Source organism: Neolamprologus brichardi, chromosome 23 (genome assembly GCF_056152115.1).
Source record: "Neolamprologus brichardi isolate AB-2024 chromosome 23, ASM5615211v1, whole genome shotgun sequence".
Lineage (NCBI taxonomy): Eukaryota > Metazoa > Chordata > Actinopteri > Cichliformes > Cichlidae > Neolamprologus > Neolamprologus brichardi.
This window is the reverse complement of record NC_142125.1, coordinates 18,612,882-18,626,132: the sequence shown is the minus strand read 5'-3', so window position 1 is coordinate 18,626,132 and position 13,251 is coordinate 18,612,882. Positions and strand designations below refer to the sequence as shown.

At 38.0% G+C, this 13,251-nt stretch overlaps 1 protein-coding gene across 1 annotated transcript in view; it reads right to left on the bottom strand.

The window, feature by feature from the left end:
• Window positions 1-13,251, bottom strand: part of LOC118454872 (uncharacterized) — a 30,793-nt gene that overhangs the window by 3,807 nt on the left and 13,735 nt on the right. Inside the window, exons 12-16 of the mRNA XM_087836814.1 lie at window positions 3,595-3,656; window positions 3,227-3,282; window positions 2,398-2,612; window positions 1,448-1,713; window positions 220-333 (exon numbers count right to left, since the gene is read on the bottom strand). Of these exons, the coding sequence (XP_087692940.1) occupies window positions 220-333; window positions 1,448-1,713; window positions 2,398-2,612; window positions 3,227-3,282; window positions 3,595-3,656 (713 nt within the window). The remainder of the gene's footprint in view (window positions 1-219; window positions 334-1,447; window positions 1,714-2,397; window positions 2,613-3,226; window positions 3,283-3,594; window positions 3,657-13,251) is intronic.

Below are 13,251 nucleotides of genomic sequence, written 5' to 3'. Positions count from 1 at the left end.
GACACTGATATTTCTGCCAATAAATCCTTACATGGTACCCACATGAACATAAAACGTACAACATCTTGATTCAAAAAGTCAAATTAAATGTTAAATGTAGAAAATATCTGCATTTCAGACAAAGGCTGATTATTTTTGATATTGCTGGTATTATTTTACACACAGCTTAATGCCTCCATTTCATTAAAGTACTGGACAACTTTTCTTCAGAGTACTTACTTTGGGTTGGATTTTATTGGCCACGGGACAGTGAACGGTGTAGGTCGTATTTTTGATGAGGTTACACGCAGAAGGCACCAGGATGAAGTGGGAAGCTTGATGATGCTTGCTTACCTTAAGAGTCATCAGAACATTTTATATAGAGTTTTATCCCTACATGAAACTATTTAGACAATGACACCAAATAAAATCTACAAATTTTAAGAAGGGATACACTTGAACCAGCAAACATTTGGCATTTTAATTGAAACTTCTATGATTTGTTATCATGACACTATTTTTCTAATTAACTTTTGTTTTTCCAGAAAAAAATGCAGCTAAACACAGCTAAAAGGGTTACTGAATAGCTAAGGGTAATATAAACAGGAGTTTATATTTAGGAGTTTGGTATTGTTGTGCCGTATACAGTAATGGATGCTTATAATCACTGCTTGGTTATGTTCTGGGTAGCAGTAGAGATATTAGAGAGAGAGATGAATGCAGTTAAAGTTCAGTTGTGACTCATTTGTCTGCATTTGGGTCCGAACAACACAACCTCCACGCCATCTGCCATCACACATTGTGACAGTTGGCGAATTTTGGTAAAGATGGTGGATAGAAGTTTAGATTACTGGAGAAAGTTTTTAAAACCTTACATGTGGGCAAAGTCAGCTAGCTTTAATCAGGTGCAACTACTGGTTTCATACAAGTGTTTCTTTTAATTTCCAAAACATTGAATTAAAGTTTATTTACATAAAGCTTTAAAGTAACTACCAAAGTAAGGAGCCAATTGTCTTTTAAATATGGCTGCTATGTAACACACTTGCTTTTACAAGGATTTTGATAGAAGTCATCAGTTTAAGATGACAATGTTTTTTTAGTAACACTTTAAACTGGCTGTTGGTTGGTGGGCAGCCATAATGTCTAAACACCATGTGCTCCACAAAGAAGGAAATGCTACAACAGCAACAGCACAAGTCAGCTTTTCATAGCCTGTCCACAAAGAAAATCAATTATTATTACCAGAAATTATGATGGGACTTATTTGTAAGTGATTCATTTCTCCCACTGCACATCTACACTGGAACACATTGTGGTTCCACATGCCACATCCAATTTTAATCAATGTCACACATTCTTTGTTGGTAGCTACAACTCCAAGTGAATATAAAGCTACAGAACTATGCACTAAACTGGATTCTATTGACACAATGAAAAAGATGAAGCTGTAACAATAATGAATTTTTACCTCAACCAGGGGGATGTTTCTTGGCAGAAGAAGCACATTGATGTTTTGAGTCTGTTTTGTATGGTTTGGTGGACTGAGGAACAATAAAACTTGCCCCTTAACTTGCTTGTTCCAAATGCCCATCAGGAAATCCAGGACAAGGCCAAAGGCAGAGAGGTGGGGGTTATCGACAATCACATGAGTATCTGTGATCTTTAGTGGTTGGATGAAGCTCATTGCATCATCAGTGAAGTGGGCAACAGACAGGAGGCCATCAGAGAGCAGAGCTGTGAAAACACAGAGTCAACAGACATGTATTTATCTGAACACCCACTGATCCACTCATTTTAACTACCCACTCTTACAAACAGCCTTTTTATCCCTTTTCTGACTCTCTTATCTCTTCTCTGTTCCTTTCTTTTCAACATGCTGTCTGGAATGAATTCATATTACTAAGATCATCATCAATCACTTCAATATGACCATGCACTTTCACTTTCTCCATTTTCAGTGAGTCAGCTCATGTGCACGACTATGTTCACGTGTGACTCATAGTGAGAATCTGTATGCATATTTGTGCCCATTCATATACACATATAGCGACACATACACACATAGTTGAGTACACGTAAAAGTCAATTAATATGAATTATCAAGGCTGAAGAAATATATTGGGGAAAGCAGAGAGCATGAAAATAAACAGCCTGCTCTCCAAAGATCTATCCAGCATGTACTCTCAGCTTCAAGAGAATAACAACACAACACAGCTGGAACTGAGCAATATTAGAAGAACATTTGGGAGAAAGAGGTGTCACACAACACCACTGCCAAGTGGCTGGTGGACCTAAGAGCAGACTGCAGCAACCACCCAGAGCAAGAGCCAGTCAACATCACAAAGGCAGACATACAACAAGTCTCTGGGGTGAGTGGGTGATTATTGTGGGCATTACTGTCAAAAATAATCTGCTCACCTTCCTGTGTTGCACAGTGTGGGAAGTGTAGCTGACGGACAGCATCCTCACAACATTTGATGTCGAACAGTGGCCCTGCAGCCACCTTTCCAGCTGGTTGGAGGACGCTCTCATCCCACTGGATGATTTTGTACAGGAGCTCTGCCTCTCGAGTCATATCAAACACCAGTCCAGTCAGAATACAGAGGAACAAACCTGAACCAGGACACTTGAACCTGCAGGATATAACATAAAGGTTGTATGACCTTAAACAGACTCCGCCTCACGATCACTGACCAAAAAGGGGAAAAAAAGAGAGAGAAATACTAAAAAAAAAGACTTTCACTAGTTTGTATTATTCTTTCAAACTGTAGCACACAGACAAAAGTAAAATATATATCAAAGTTAACGCAGGTAACTCCAGGAGCATTTAGTCCTGTAGCACCCTCCACTAATGATGAAAGAATGAAACAGAAATTGTAGTAGTTTCTGTTGGTTGTTCAAAGGAAAGCTTGTTTTATTTTTCTACATTTCCCTAATTTTGACTTCAATGAGATGAAAAACACAGCCTTCTCTTTTTTTTCTTTAGGTCACGAGCAGTTGTCCAAGCATTTCACTGCATATCGTACTGTGTATGACTGTGTATGTGACAAATAAAAAATTTGAATTTTGAATTTGAAAAGATTTTCCTGTAGTGTGCATTAAAAGTATTATCCAAAATTTAATGCTAAAATGCTCCCAGAGGTCTGCATAATCTGTGTTGTTCTAATTGTGAGACATGAGAACAACAGAAATTTACTGAGAATGTGACATGAAAGCTGTTACAGCTGTGGATTTATGATGTTGTTACCTGTAGGAGATTTGTGCACATTCATTTTTTACTTCAGGTATGAAGCTGGATGGAAGCTGGAATTTAGAAAGAAACATTTGTTAATAAATGGTGAAAACTTAACTTACGCATGCTTTACAGATAAATTGTACGTACAGTGTGAGAATACAGGGCTATAGAACCTGACAGTAAATTTACTAATCAGGATCCCACAGAAAGGGTATAAAGCTAAAGCTTGATGCAATATGATAATTATTCATGTGTAGTGTAGTGAAGTTTGTTAGTTTCATCTTACAAATTCACAACAGGCATTCAAAGAGTTTGTTAGGATCTACCAATCTTAGAATCTTCAGCTTATTCTGAAATATAAATATAGTTTCTTTTCTCACCTTCTTCACATCTTTGGGATTTATGTCTGCTGTATTTGGACCCGGTTTGACCTTAGAGTCATCTGATGGGAGAAGACAAAGAGCTGTTGGCAATATAAACTATACTCTAGCTCTCTTCATAAGATCTGAGTCAGTCTGACTTCAGCAGCTCAAGGTTTCCTGCCATCATTTTTCTCTCAGAAACTTCTGCATTCCACCTGTGGAAATACCTGCTGCTGTTTCCCCATTTAGTTAGTTAGCTGGGAGCTGTCCAATGCTGAAGCATGTTAGCTACAAACAATTTAGTTGAATATTTGTATTCTCTAACATTGTCTGCTATGTGGATAGACTCACTTTTCAGTTAGACTCTACAGCTACAGCCAGCGTTTTTTGTGTTTTCAATATAGACCGAGTGGGCTGTTGTGGTAACTGTTACTCTCAGGCTACGTCCACACGTACACGGGTATTTTTGAAAACTGAGATTTTCTGTTTTCGTTTTAAAAAATAATCCCGTCCACACGTAAAGGCAGAAATGAAGGAAAACGCTGCTAGAAACATGCCAAAGCAACAGGTGGCGATATATTTCTAACCGTGTAGAAATGTTGGCCAATCAGAAGTCTAGAAGCCTCGGTGGGAAAAAGTAAACAAGGATGGGGCATAGAAGCAGAACCGAGTCGTATGTGTGGAGGGACAGTAACTGTGTGTGTATATGTAAGCATTTAAACACTGCAGAGAGTACAAGTAACAGTAATAGTATTGTAGAAATTCATTTCACTGAAACAATAAAGTGGCGCACAGTGTGACGTCAAAAAATGCGCACACCTTTGACGCTGCGTTTTCTCCGTTTTTCTTGTCCACACGTAAATGCAAAAACGGAGTTTTCAAAAATATCCACCCTGGCCGGAGTTTTTAAAAATCTCAGTTTTCAGTGACCAAAAACGCTGTTTACGTGTGGACGAAAGGTGCAAACGCATAGAAAAAGCTGCGTTTTCAAAAATACCCGGGTACGTGTGGACGTAGCATCAGTTTCAAAAATAATGGTCTACTTACACTACTGTGGAAAAGTCTCATTCCAAACCTAATTTATTTATATTTGGCTAGGAAATGTGAGAAAAAGGTGTAGTGATTTATTTAGCTTTTTTATTTTTATTTATTCTTTTGCAATTTTAATTATTTCCAAAGTCGATATTTGGTATTACCAGTTTTATTCTTCAGCACAGTCTGAGCTCTCTTAGGCAGCTTTCTTGTCATTTCTTTAAGTAGTCTTCAGGAATAGTTCTCCAGGCTTCTTGAAGAACATTCAAAATTCCTCTTTTGATGTTTCTGCCTTTTGTTTTGTTTAAGATGACCCCACACTGCTTCGATAATGTTGAGGGTCCAGATTTGGGAGAGGTCAGTGTATGGCTGATAGTGTTCCACTGGGATCACAATGGAAAACACAATGTTCTCACACACTTTCTGTGTTTTCAATTCCATCAAGTTTGAAAAGATCTTCGCCACTGGCTGAATTACAGCATCAAACCATGACAGAGATTCCACTGTTTTACAGATAGCTGTAGACACTCAGTGTTGTCATCTCTCATGACCTTCTCCAAACATATTGACAATGATTTGAAACAAAAATTCTTGTGTAATTGAGCATACAGAGCCTTTTCTCTCCGTTTCCCTTCCTTAAGAATGGCTTCTTTACACCCATCCTTCCACTGAGACCATTTCTGATGAGACTTTTGTAACCAGTAGAATGATCAGCTGATGGTCCAGACACCTCTCTTAGGTCCTGTGTCAGGTCTTTGTTGGATTCCCTCCTATTTCTTAAGAACATAACAATAAATAAAAAAATAAATAAAAATGTATTTATTTATTTTTAGGAATGATGAAATATGCTAAGTTTTCTGGGAATAGCTGAGAATCCCCATGCTGGTACAAAAATACTATTTTTATGCCTGCCAAACTGTGTTATCTTTGAAAATTTTAATAGATTCAACTAAAAAAATGGGGAAAAAATATGTGATTTTGCAACAAGCTATTAGAAGAAATTGCCTAAAGATACAATTTAAAACTTTTTATTACACAAATTTGTCTAGTATGTGTAGACAAAACACTGGTTTATTTGTTGTTGTTTTTTAGCTTAAATACTTCATTGGTCAGTCTTAACTGGCTTAAAAAGAAACCCAAAAAATATTATTGTGAAAGTGTGTCACGGTTCTGGGTCATTTTGACCCGTTTTTTGCAGTTTCTTAATTTTGGTAAATTTCTGTATTATGATTTATGTTCTGGTTCTTTACTTGTGCTATTTTGATTATTATTCTAGATTTAGTTCAGTGTCAATCTGTGTCTTTGTAAATTGTTTCTTGTTTGGCTTTGAAGGTTCATGTCTGATGTCAGTATGTTCAGTTTTACTTCCACCCTGTCTCGTTAGCCCTGATCTCTCCCAGCTGTGTCTCCCTCCTGTTTCCCATTCCCTGATTACTCCCTGTGTATATAAGCCCTGTGTTTTCCTTTGCCCTCTGTTGCGTCGTTAATGTCTGCTCACCCTTATTTTCACTGTGTGTTCTGTTTGCCTGCCTGTTAGTTTATTTGTTTTCTCAGTTTAGTTAGTTTTCTGTTCTTCTTATTTTCCTGTAATAAACTGAGTATCTTAAGTTCACTTCTGCCTCCGTGAGCCCTGCGTTTGGGTCCAATCCTGCCTACCTGCACAGCACACAGCCATGACAAAGTGGTCATGGAAGCAGAATGAAAGGTGGCTGAAGATTTTTTGCATAGTGCAGTATTTTAGTAGTTATTTTCCTTTGTGTATCTGCTTCCTTAACAGTGGCTGTGTTTACAAAGATTCTAATATTCCCATTTATTGGCTATAAGACTAAACAAAATAAAAATGTAATAAATAGATACAAAAAGTCAGGATGAACACTGCCAAACTCAGTTCTGAGGTATGGGACCTTTTCATAACATAATTCAATCTTAATAATTGGTTGCTTCAAACTTGCTGGACAATGTTGCCATCTCGACATAAATGCACAGCGACATAAGCTTCAACTGTTTAAAATATGAGAGCGGCAGCTTTTAAAATTTCATCTGAGTAGAATTTAAAACAAACCTTTTGATGGTTTAATGTTATGTTTTATTTAGAGGTTAATCACATAAATATGGTGTTATAGATAGCTAATATTAAGGGCCTGTTCACTAGTAAATTTGAGTAAAGGCTGAAAGGGTTGTTTTAAAAGTTATAAAACACTTTTTTGGCTCCAAGGTCACACATTTACAAGAGCAGATCAAGTAATCTCTCTCTTGGGATATTTTTGTTGATGTTGTTACATTTTTCATAATTCAGTATAGCGCAAATCATGAGAAAAGTCACCTCAAGGAGCTTTATGTTGTAAGGTAAAGACTAGTGTTGGGCAAGTTACTTTGAAAATGTAATTCAATATAGGTACTAGTTACTTCTTCAAAAAAATAACTGAGTTAGTTACTGAGTTACAATATTATAAAAGTAACTAATTACCAGGAAAAGTAACTATTGTGTTACTTTAAAAACATGTAAATATGTAAAAGAACTTGAATCCCCTCTTAATGGAACTTACTGAAATACTAATATATAAACTAGAAAGCGAAAATTTCAGAAGAAATTTTAAGTGTGCCTATGCCGCTGCCAATGAGTGTAGTTTGCCATTCATACGGCTACAAAGAAAAACGCAGCAGAGCAGCCATTCTCCACCATGAACTATGGTAAAAAAACAAACACCGCTCGCGCCTCACAGATGACAGCTTACAGTTTTGTGTAAAGATGAGGTGACTTCGTACAGCCCCGATTTGCAGACGCTGTGCGCAGAGATTCATGAGCAGAAGTCCCATTGTACCATGGCAGACCCGACGATGTTTGCATGAACACGCTTTGTAGCATTACTTTATTGACCACTTTTCACACATGGTTGCTGTACCCACACAGTCGGCTTTAGCTTATCAATTCACAGCCCGACACACATCAAAACAACAGCCGAGAGAGCACAGACTTTACTTTACAGGCGTGATTGCAGATGCCGCTCAGGTGGGTCCGCCTCCCCTGCAGTGTCACTGCAGACCACGCCCCGCCACACACATCAAACACGTAAAATAAATATTTATGCACTTCTTATGCAATTTTTGTTATTTTTACAGTGTTCTGAATGATTAACAATGGTCTACAGCCAATCTTGTGTATTATTATACAAACTTTGGTTGTAAGATTCAGATAACTATTTAATAAAAGCTAGACATTTTATATGACAGTAAGAAAAAAAAAAAAGAATATCTTTGTGCCCCCCTTTGCCTGTTAATGCTTTGCTAGATCCGCCCCTGCACAGTTACCAGCTGTCAGCTACACAGAAAAGGATCTTGGTGTTATTTGTCTCTCAGAAACAGTTCATAACTTCCCTTCAACTCATTCATGTCACCTAAAAGGTAAACCTGTTTCTCCATCACCTGTTCAGCTCTGATGATTCAGTAAGGACATCTCCTGGTTTCATCTTCACCACATATCCACCCTCTCACCACATATCCAAACCAATATCACGACCAGCAGCTTTTACAGCTGTGGCTCCAACAAACATCAGCTGATACTAGAAAGTAATATTAAATAAATTCTAACAACAGCTTATCAAGCTTGAACGTGCTGCTGTTGTTTAGCGCGACATCTGCTGATTTCCTCTTTCTGGCGCAGAGTGGGTGATAAACAAACAAGAGAGATGATCAGCTGATCATTGATCAGTTTCATGATTGAAGTAGCAACAGGAGAGGGTGGGGAGAGAATGAGGGGAGAAGAGGCAGCTGTGCAGCTGTCAATAGAAAATTGTACTTAGTAGTCAGTATAATCTTTTAATAATATAAGTTTACACATGGTAGTGATAGGATGTGCGATCCTTAATAGTCTGCAAAAGCTTTGCATGCATTCCAGGGTGTTCTGGCATTCACACCCACATCCTGGGAGCATGGGAAAGGTCGTACCTTGTCTTATTGTTTTACAGTAGGATAAACGTAGCTATGTCAGTTTTAGTCTAAGTGCCCTTTTTTACATATAGATGAACTGTTTGATTTTCCAGACCAGCAGGTTAAGGGAAGTCGTTTATGGGGTCACACTCTGACACACACACACACACACACACATACATATACACCTCCACATTCCAATGTAAGGAACAAACACCCACTGATGTATAAATAAAGACCAGGGCAGTCTCAGAGTTGCGAGTCTCTGAGCCCTCACTCTCTTGTGCGAGCGCTCTGGTGACTGCCCTTGCTAGCAAGAAAACCTGTGTGTTTTTCCTCTCTGATTCTCTGCTGAATAAGTTTTTTAGAATACATCTCTCGACATTATTTTGGTCCTTCGTAGCCGGAGCAGAAAACATCAGAACTGTTATCTGCGACTCTGTTCCAAGATCCAGCACTGATTCCTGACGCCGTGGGAAGCCAGCACCGAAGTCTGTCGACAGCCCTCTTAGACGAGGAGAGAGCCCCAGGACGTGAATTTGGGTCTGGGCCGGTAGGTCTGGGCCGGTAGGGCTGGTCCACGGCGGTGGGATTCAGTCTGACGATCCAAACCACCAGTGAGACGTCCGAGGCTGAGAAACACTATTTTGGTATATAAAACGGCCGCAAAGATTTAAAGTAACAAAATAAAATAGGTTAGGATTCGCCGAAAGGAATCAAATTAAACTTAGGTTTCAGAGGTAGCCGTAATTACTTCGTAACAAATTGTAAAAGCGCGCAAATGTCTATGTGTGTATGTGTGTTAAGAGATATATTCTAAAACACTTCTTCAGCAGAGAATCAGAGAGGAGAAACACACAGATTTTCTTGCTAGCAAGGGCAGCCTAGAGTGAGACTCAGAGACCCGCCCTGAGGACTGCCCTGGTCCTTTATTTATACACTTCAGTGAGCGTTTGTTCCATACATTGAAGTAAGTGTGTGTGTGTGTGTGTGTGTGTGTGTGTGTGTGTGTGTGTGTGTGTGTGTGTGTGTGTGTGTGTGTGTGACCCCATAAATGACTTCCCTACACCTGCTGGTCTCGAAGTCCAGCAGTTCATCAAACCAAAAGGCACTTAGACTAAAACTGACATAGCTACGTTAATCCTACCGTAAAACAATAAGACAAGGTACAACCTTTCCCATGCTCCTAGGATGTGGGGGTGAACGCCAGAACACCCTGGAATGTTACAGACCTCCTAGGATGAGACATTCTTTCAATATGCCACCAACTATATACTTCTAAACACAAATGATTACATGCAGTATTCTACCATATTCAAACTTATATCATTAAAAGACTATACTGACTACTACGTACAATTTTCCATTGACAATGTGTCTGGAAGTAAGTTGATTTTACAGCACAATACGCTGCTGAACTACTCCCATTTTTGTTTTCTTTGCTGAGGCTCACGTACTGGTGACAAAGGAGAACAGTTGAGTTTCATCTCATAAAACTGATACCGCTTCACGTTTAGGGTGAAGTAGAAGGCCGTATCAGTAAGCCACTCTGAAGTCAAGCGTGCCGGTGACGGCCCAGCAAAAATCTTTGAAAATGGAGAATAAACAAGCAAATTTAACACCTGATGAGAAATGTTTAGAAAAACAACAAGCCGGAGCAGGACTAATCCAGAAGAAAGGGAGAGGAATGCATAGTGGAAGAGCAAGAGGTAGAGGCAGACCTACACACACACACCAAACAGTGGCTTTAGCACTACATGCTGGAGGTGTGGAAAAGAGGGACATTTTGTATGTGACTGTAAGAAACAAAGAAGACAGTAACTCAGAATAGGATAGCAGCTCAGGTGAAGAGAGCAGTTCAGACTAGGAAGAACATAATAATTCCTCACCAAGTGAAAATTAAAGATCAAAGTAGTTTAAAGTAGTTTAAAAAGGGTTGGAAACAGACCCGACTGAATAGATATAAATACAAGAGGAATAAAGTAAAATAAACAAAAGGCTAAATTAAATTAGAACTTATCTTTAATGTATTTAAACTAATAATAGCAAGGATAACAACCTGTAAACTGGTATTAATAATGAAACATAGTTGGGATGAAGACCATGCCCAGAATGAATAGAATGAATGAAAGCAGATAATTCACACAAACACATATTAAATGAAATAGAGAGATGCATAAGGTATATTAAGGTTGTGTCATTGTTCAGCCAAGGAAAGTGTGTGAAAAGGAAAATGTCTCCAGCTTGGGAAAGGGTGAAACTGCAGATCACCCGAAGCCCTTGGTGGATACAAAATAAAATATAAATAAAATATTGTAATATACCATTGCTGTTATATAAAAAAATAATAGCATTAATAATGAAATAATATTAATATGAAGAGGCACCTCAGTCAGTTATGATGTGAGGTGGATAACTGTTAAAAGCAGTCTGCATTAAGCTTAAGGTTAAGCTCAAATTCAGTACAATAATATGTGAGATGAAGAAAATAAAGAAAATACCTAAACTAATTAAGTGCATAGAGGCACTTGACCTGGTTGAAAACCTGTCATCCTAGATGAGACATTGCTGAAATATAGAGCACACCTATACTAACAACTAATAAGCTAAACCCTGTATACAACATCTAAAGCTACATGATTGAGAAGCTGAATTAAATATGTGGTCACTGCTAAGCTGATGAGCAAGTAACACGTTTTTAGAGCAGGAGCTGCATGAGAGCTCAAACATTCAGCTGTCTGTGAGCTCAGTTTTTTCCCCTCATACTTCTGATTTGTTTTTGGCAGCAGCCTTTTTTGCATGCTGACTCATCTGTGTAAAGCATTCATGCCATCAGCAACTTGTTTTTGTTTTTTTGTTTGTTTGTTTTTTGTTGTTCTGTTTTGTTTTGAAAAATAAGTAAATTTGTGATCACACTCGTGGATCACAGTGACATATAATGATTAGGCATATGATTTACTATTGCAGTTTTTGTTTTTGACGTGTTGCTTGAGTGAGGAGTACTGTGACTTCTGAAGTGGCTCTCACCATGTGACCTTGATGATGATAAGTTCAGAGCCAGCTGAGAGCTGGGTTATCTGCTTTGTTTTAGGTGACAAATCAGAAAAGTTAAAACTTAGTTTCTTGTCTTGGAAAAAAAAAAAGAAGGGGTTTTTGTGTTTCTCAGCAAAGAACAACTACAACTTCATTTTCTGTTTTTGAGAAAGGAGAATTTGAAATAATAATAATAATAATAATAATAATAATAATAAAACAAAGAGTGATGTTTTGTTTAAGTGATGAAGAAAGCTAATACTGCAAAATACCGTCTAGTGCATGATCTGCGAGCAATAAATGAAATCACTGAAATGATGCCACCAGTAGTAGCAGATCCCCACTCTATACTGAATCAAGTCACTCCAAAAGAACAATGGTTCTCAGTGATAGAATTAGATTATTGTATAAGATTATCAAACGCTCAACTCTAACATAGATGACATTTTAGTGACTGGCCACAGAGTGTAAGCAAATTACTATGGCTATGTTACGTCACTTGGCTGAGTTAAGGCCACAAGGTATCTTTAAATAAACTCTAATTATGGAGACCTGAAGTCACATACTTAGGGAACACCCTCTCAGGTGAAGGCAGAAAGCTACTAAACAAAAGAAAAGAAGCTATACAAAATGCGCCACAGCCATAAAACTAAGCATTCACATTCTTTCTGTCGGTGAGCCTGAGTTATGACCTTGGCTCCCTGTTTTTCTGCATCCAACAAAGGTGGAGGTGACAAATGTGCTCTGTTGTCTCTACTATCAGAAAACAGTGTAACTCACTCACAGTAAGTCAGCAGTATAGGATAATACAAACTTATCTAATGAATCTAATGATTTTCACGTTCTTTTAACTCAGAAGTATGATGCAAACTAAAACTACATACTGATTACACAAGAAGTATGATGTGGCCTACAGCAGTATCAGTACTCATTTTGATTACAGGTATAATGTAATATATAACAGCATACTAATCTCACAACTGCTACAAGCACATTTGCCTTTCTTAACACACGCGAGAGAAAGGCAACTGTTAAGAAAATGCCCTTTTGGGTGAGACAGGCCTACAGGCCCTGCATGCAAGCATACTAACACACATACATGCAATGAAGAACAGCTTACACTATAGCACACACTATACATGCGCCTATATCTCCCATTGCTGTTAAAGCAGGGAAAACTTAACAGAGTTTTGTTATCAAATGTTGAATTTATCCACTGTTGACATTTAACTCTTTAGCTTGACAATAGCTGAAACGTTTGTGAAAACAGAGAAGGATAAAATAAAGACAGAGAGAGTCTGGTATGACCAAGCAGTAATCAGACAATAAATTTAGTTGGTAATACAATAAATTGTGAGATGCTTTCTGTTTGATTGATGCAACACAAGTAATTTACTGTATGAAGGAAATTCTCTTTTGTGATAATATTTTGAACGTGCATTTCTGTTGACCTGTCAACTTAGCGCATTATAAGTTGATATGCAAATTAGTTTATTGATACTAGATTTGAAAAAATTACTGGATTATAACATAAGTGAATAAGATGTAACAGAGGGTTGAAATTAGTTTCTTATTTCTAGTGTGTGGAGGAAAGTTTTATCACGGCACACATGTTTACATGGGAGGAAACTCCTTATGTGATGCGACATTTAGCAATTTGCAAATGTGCAGCACATCAGAAGG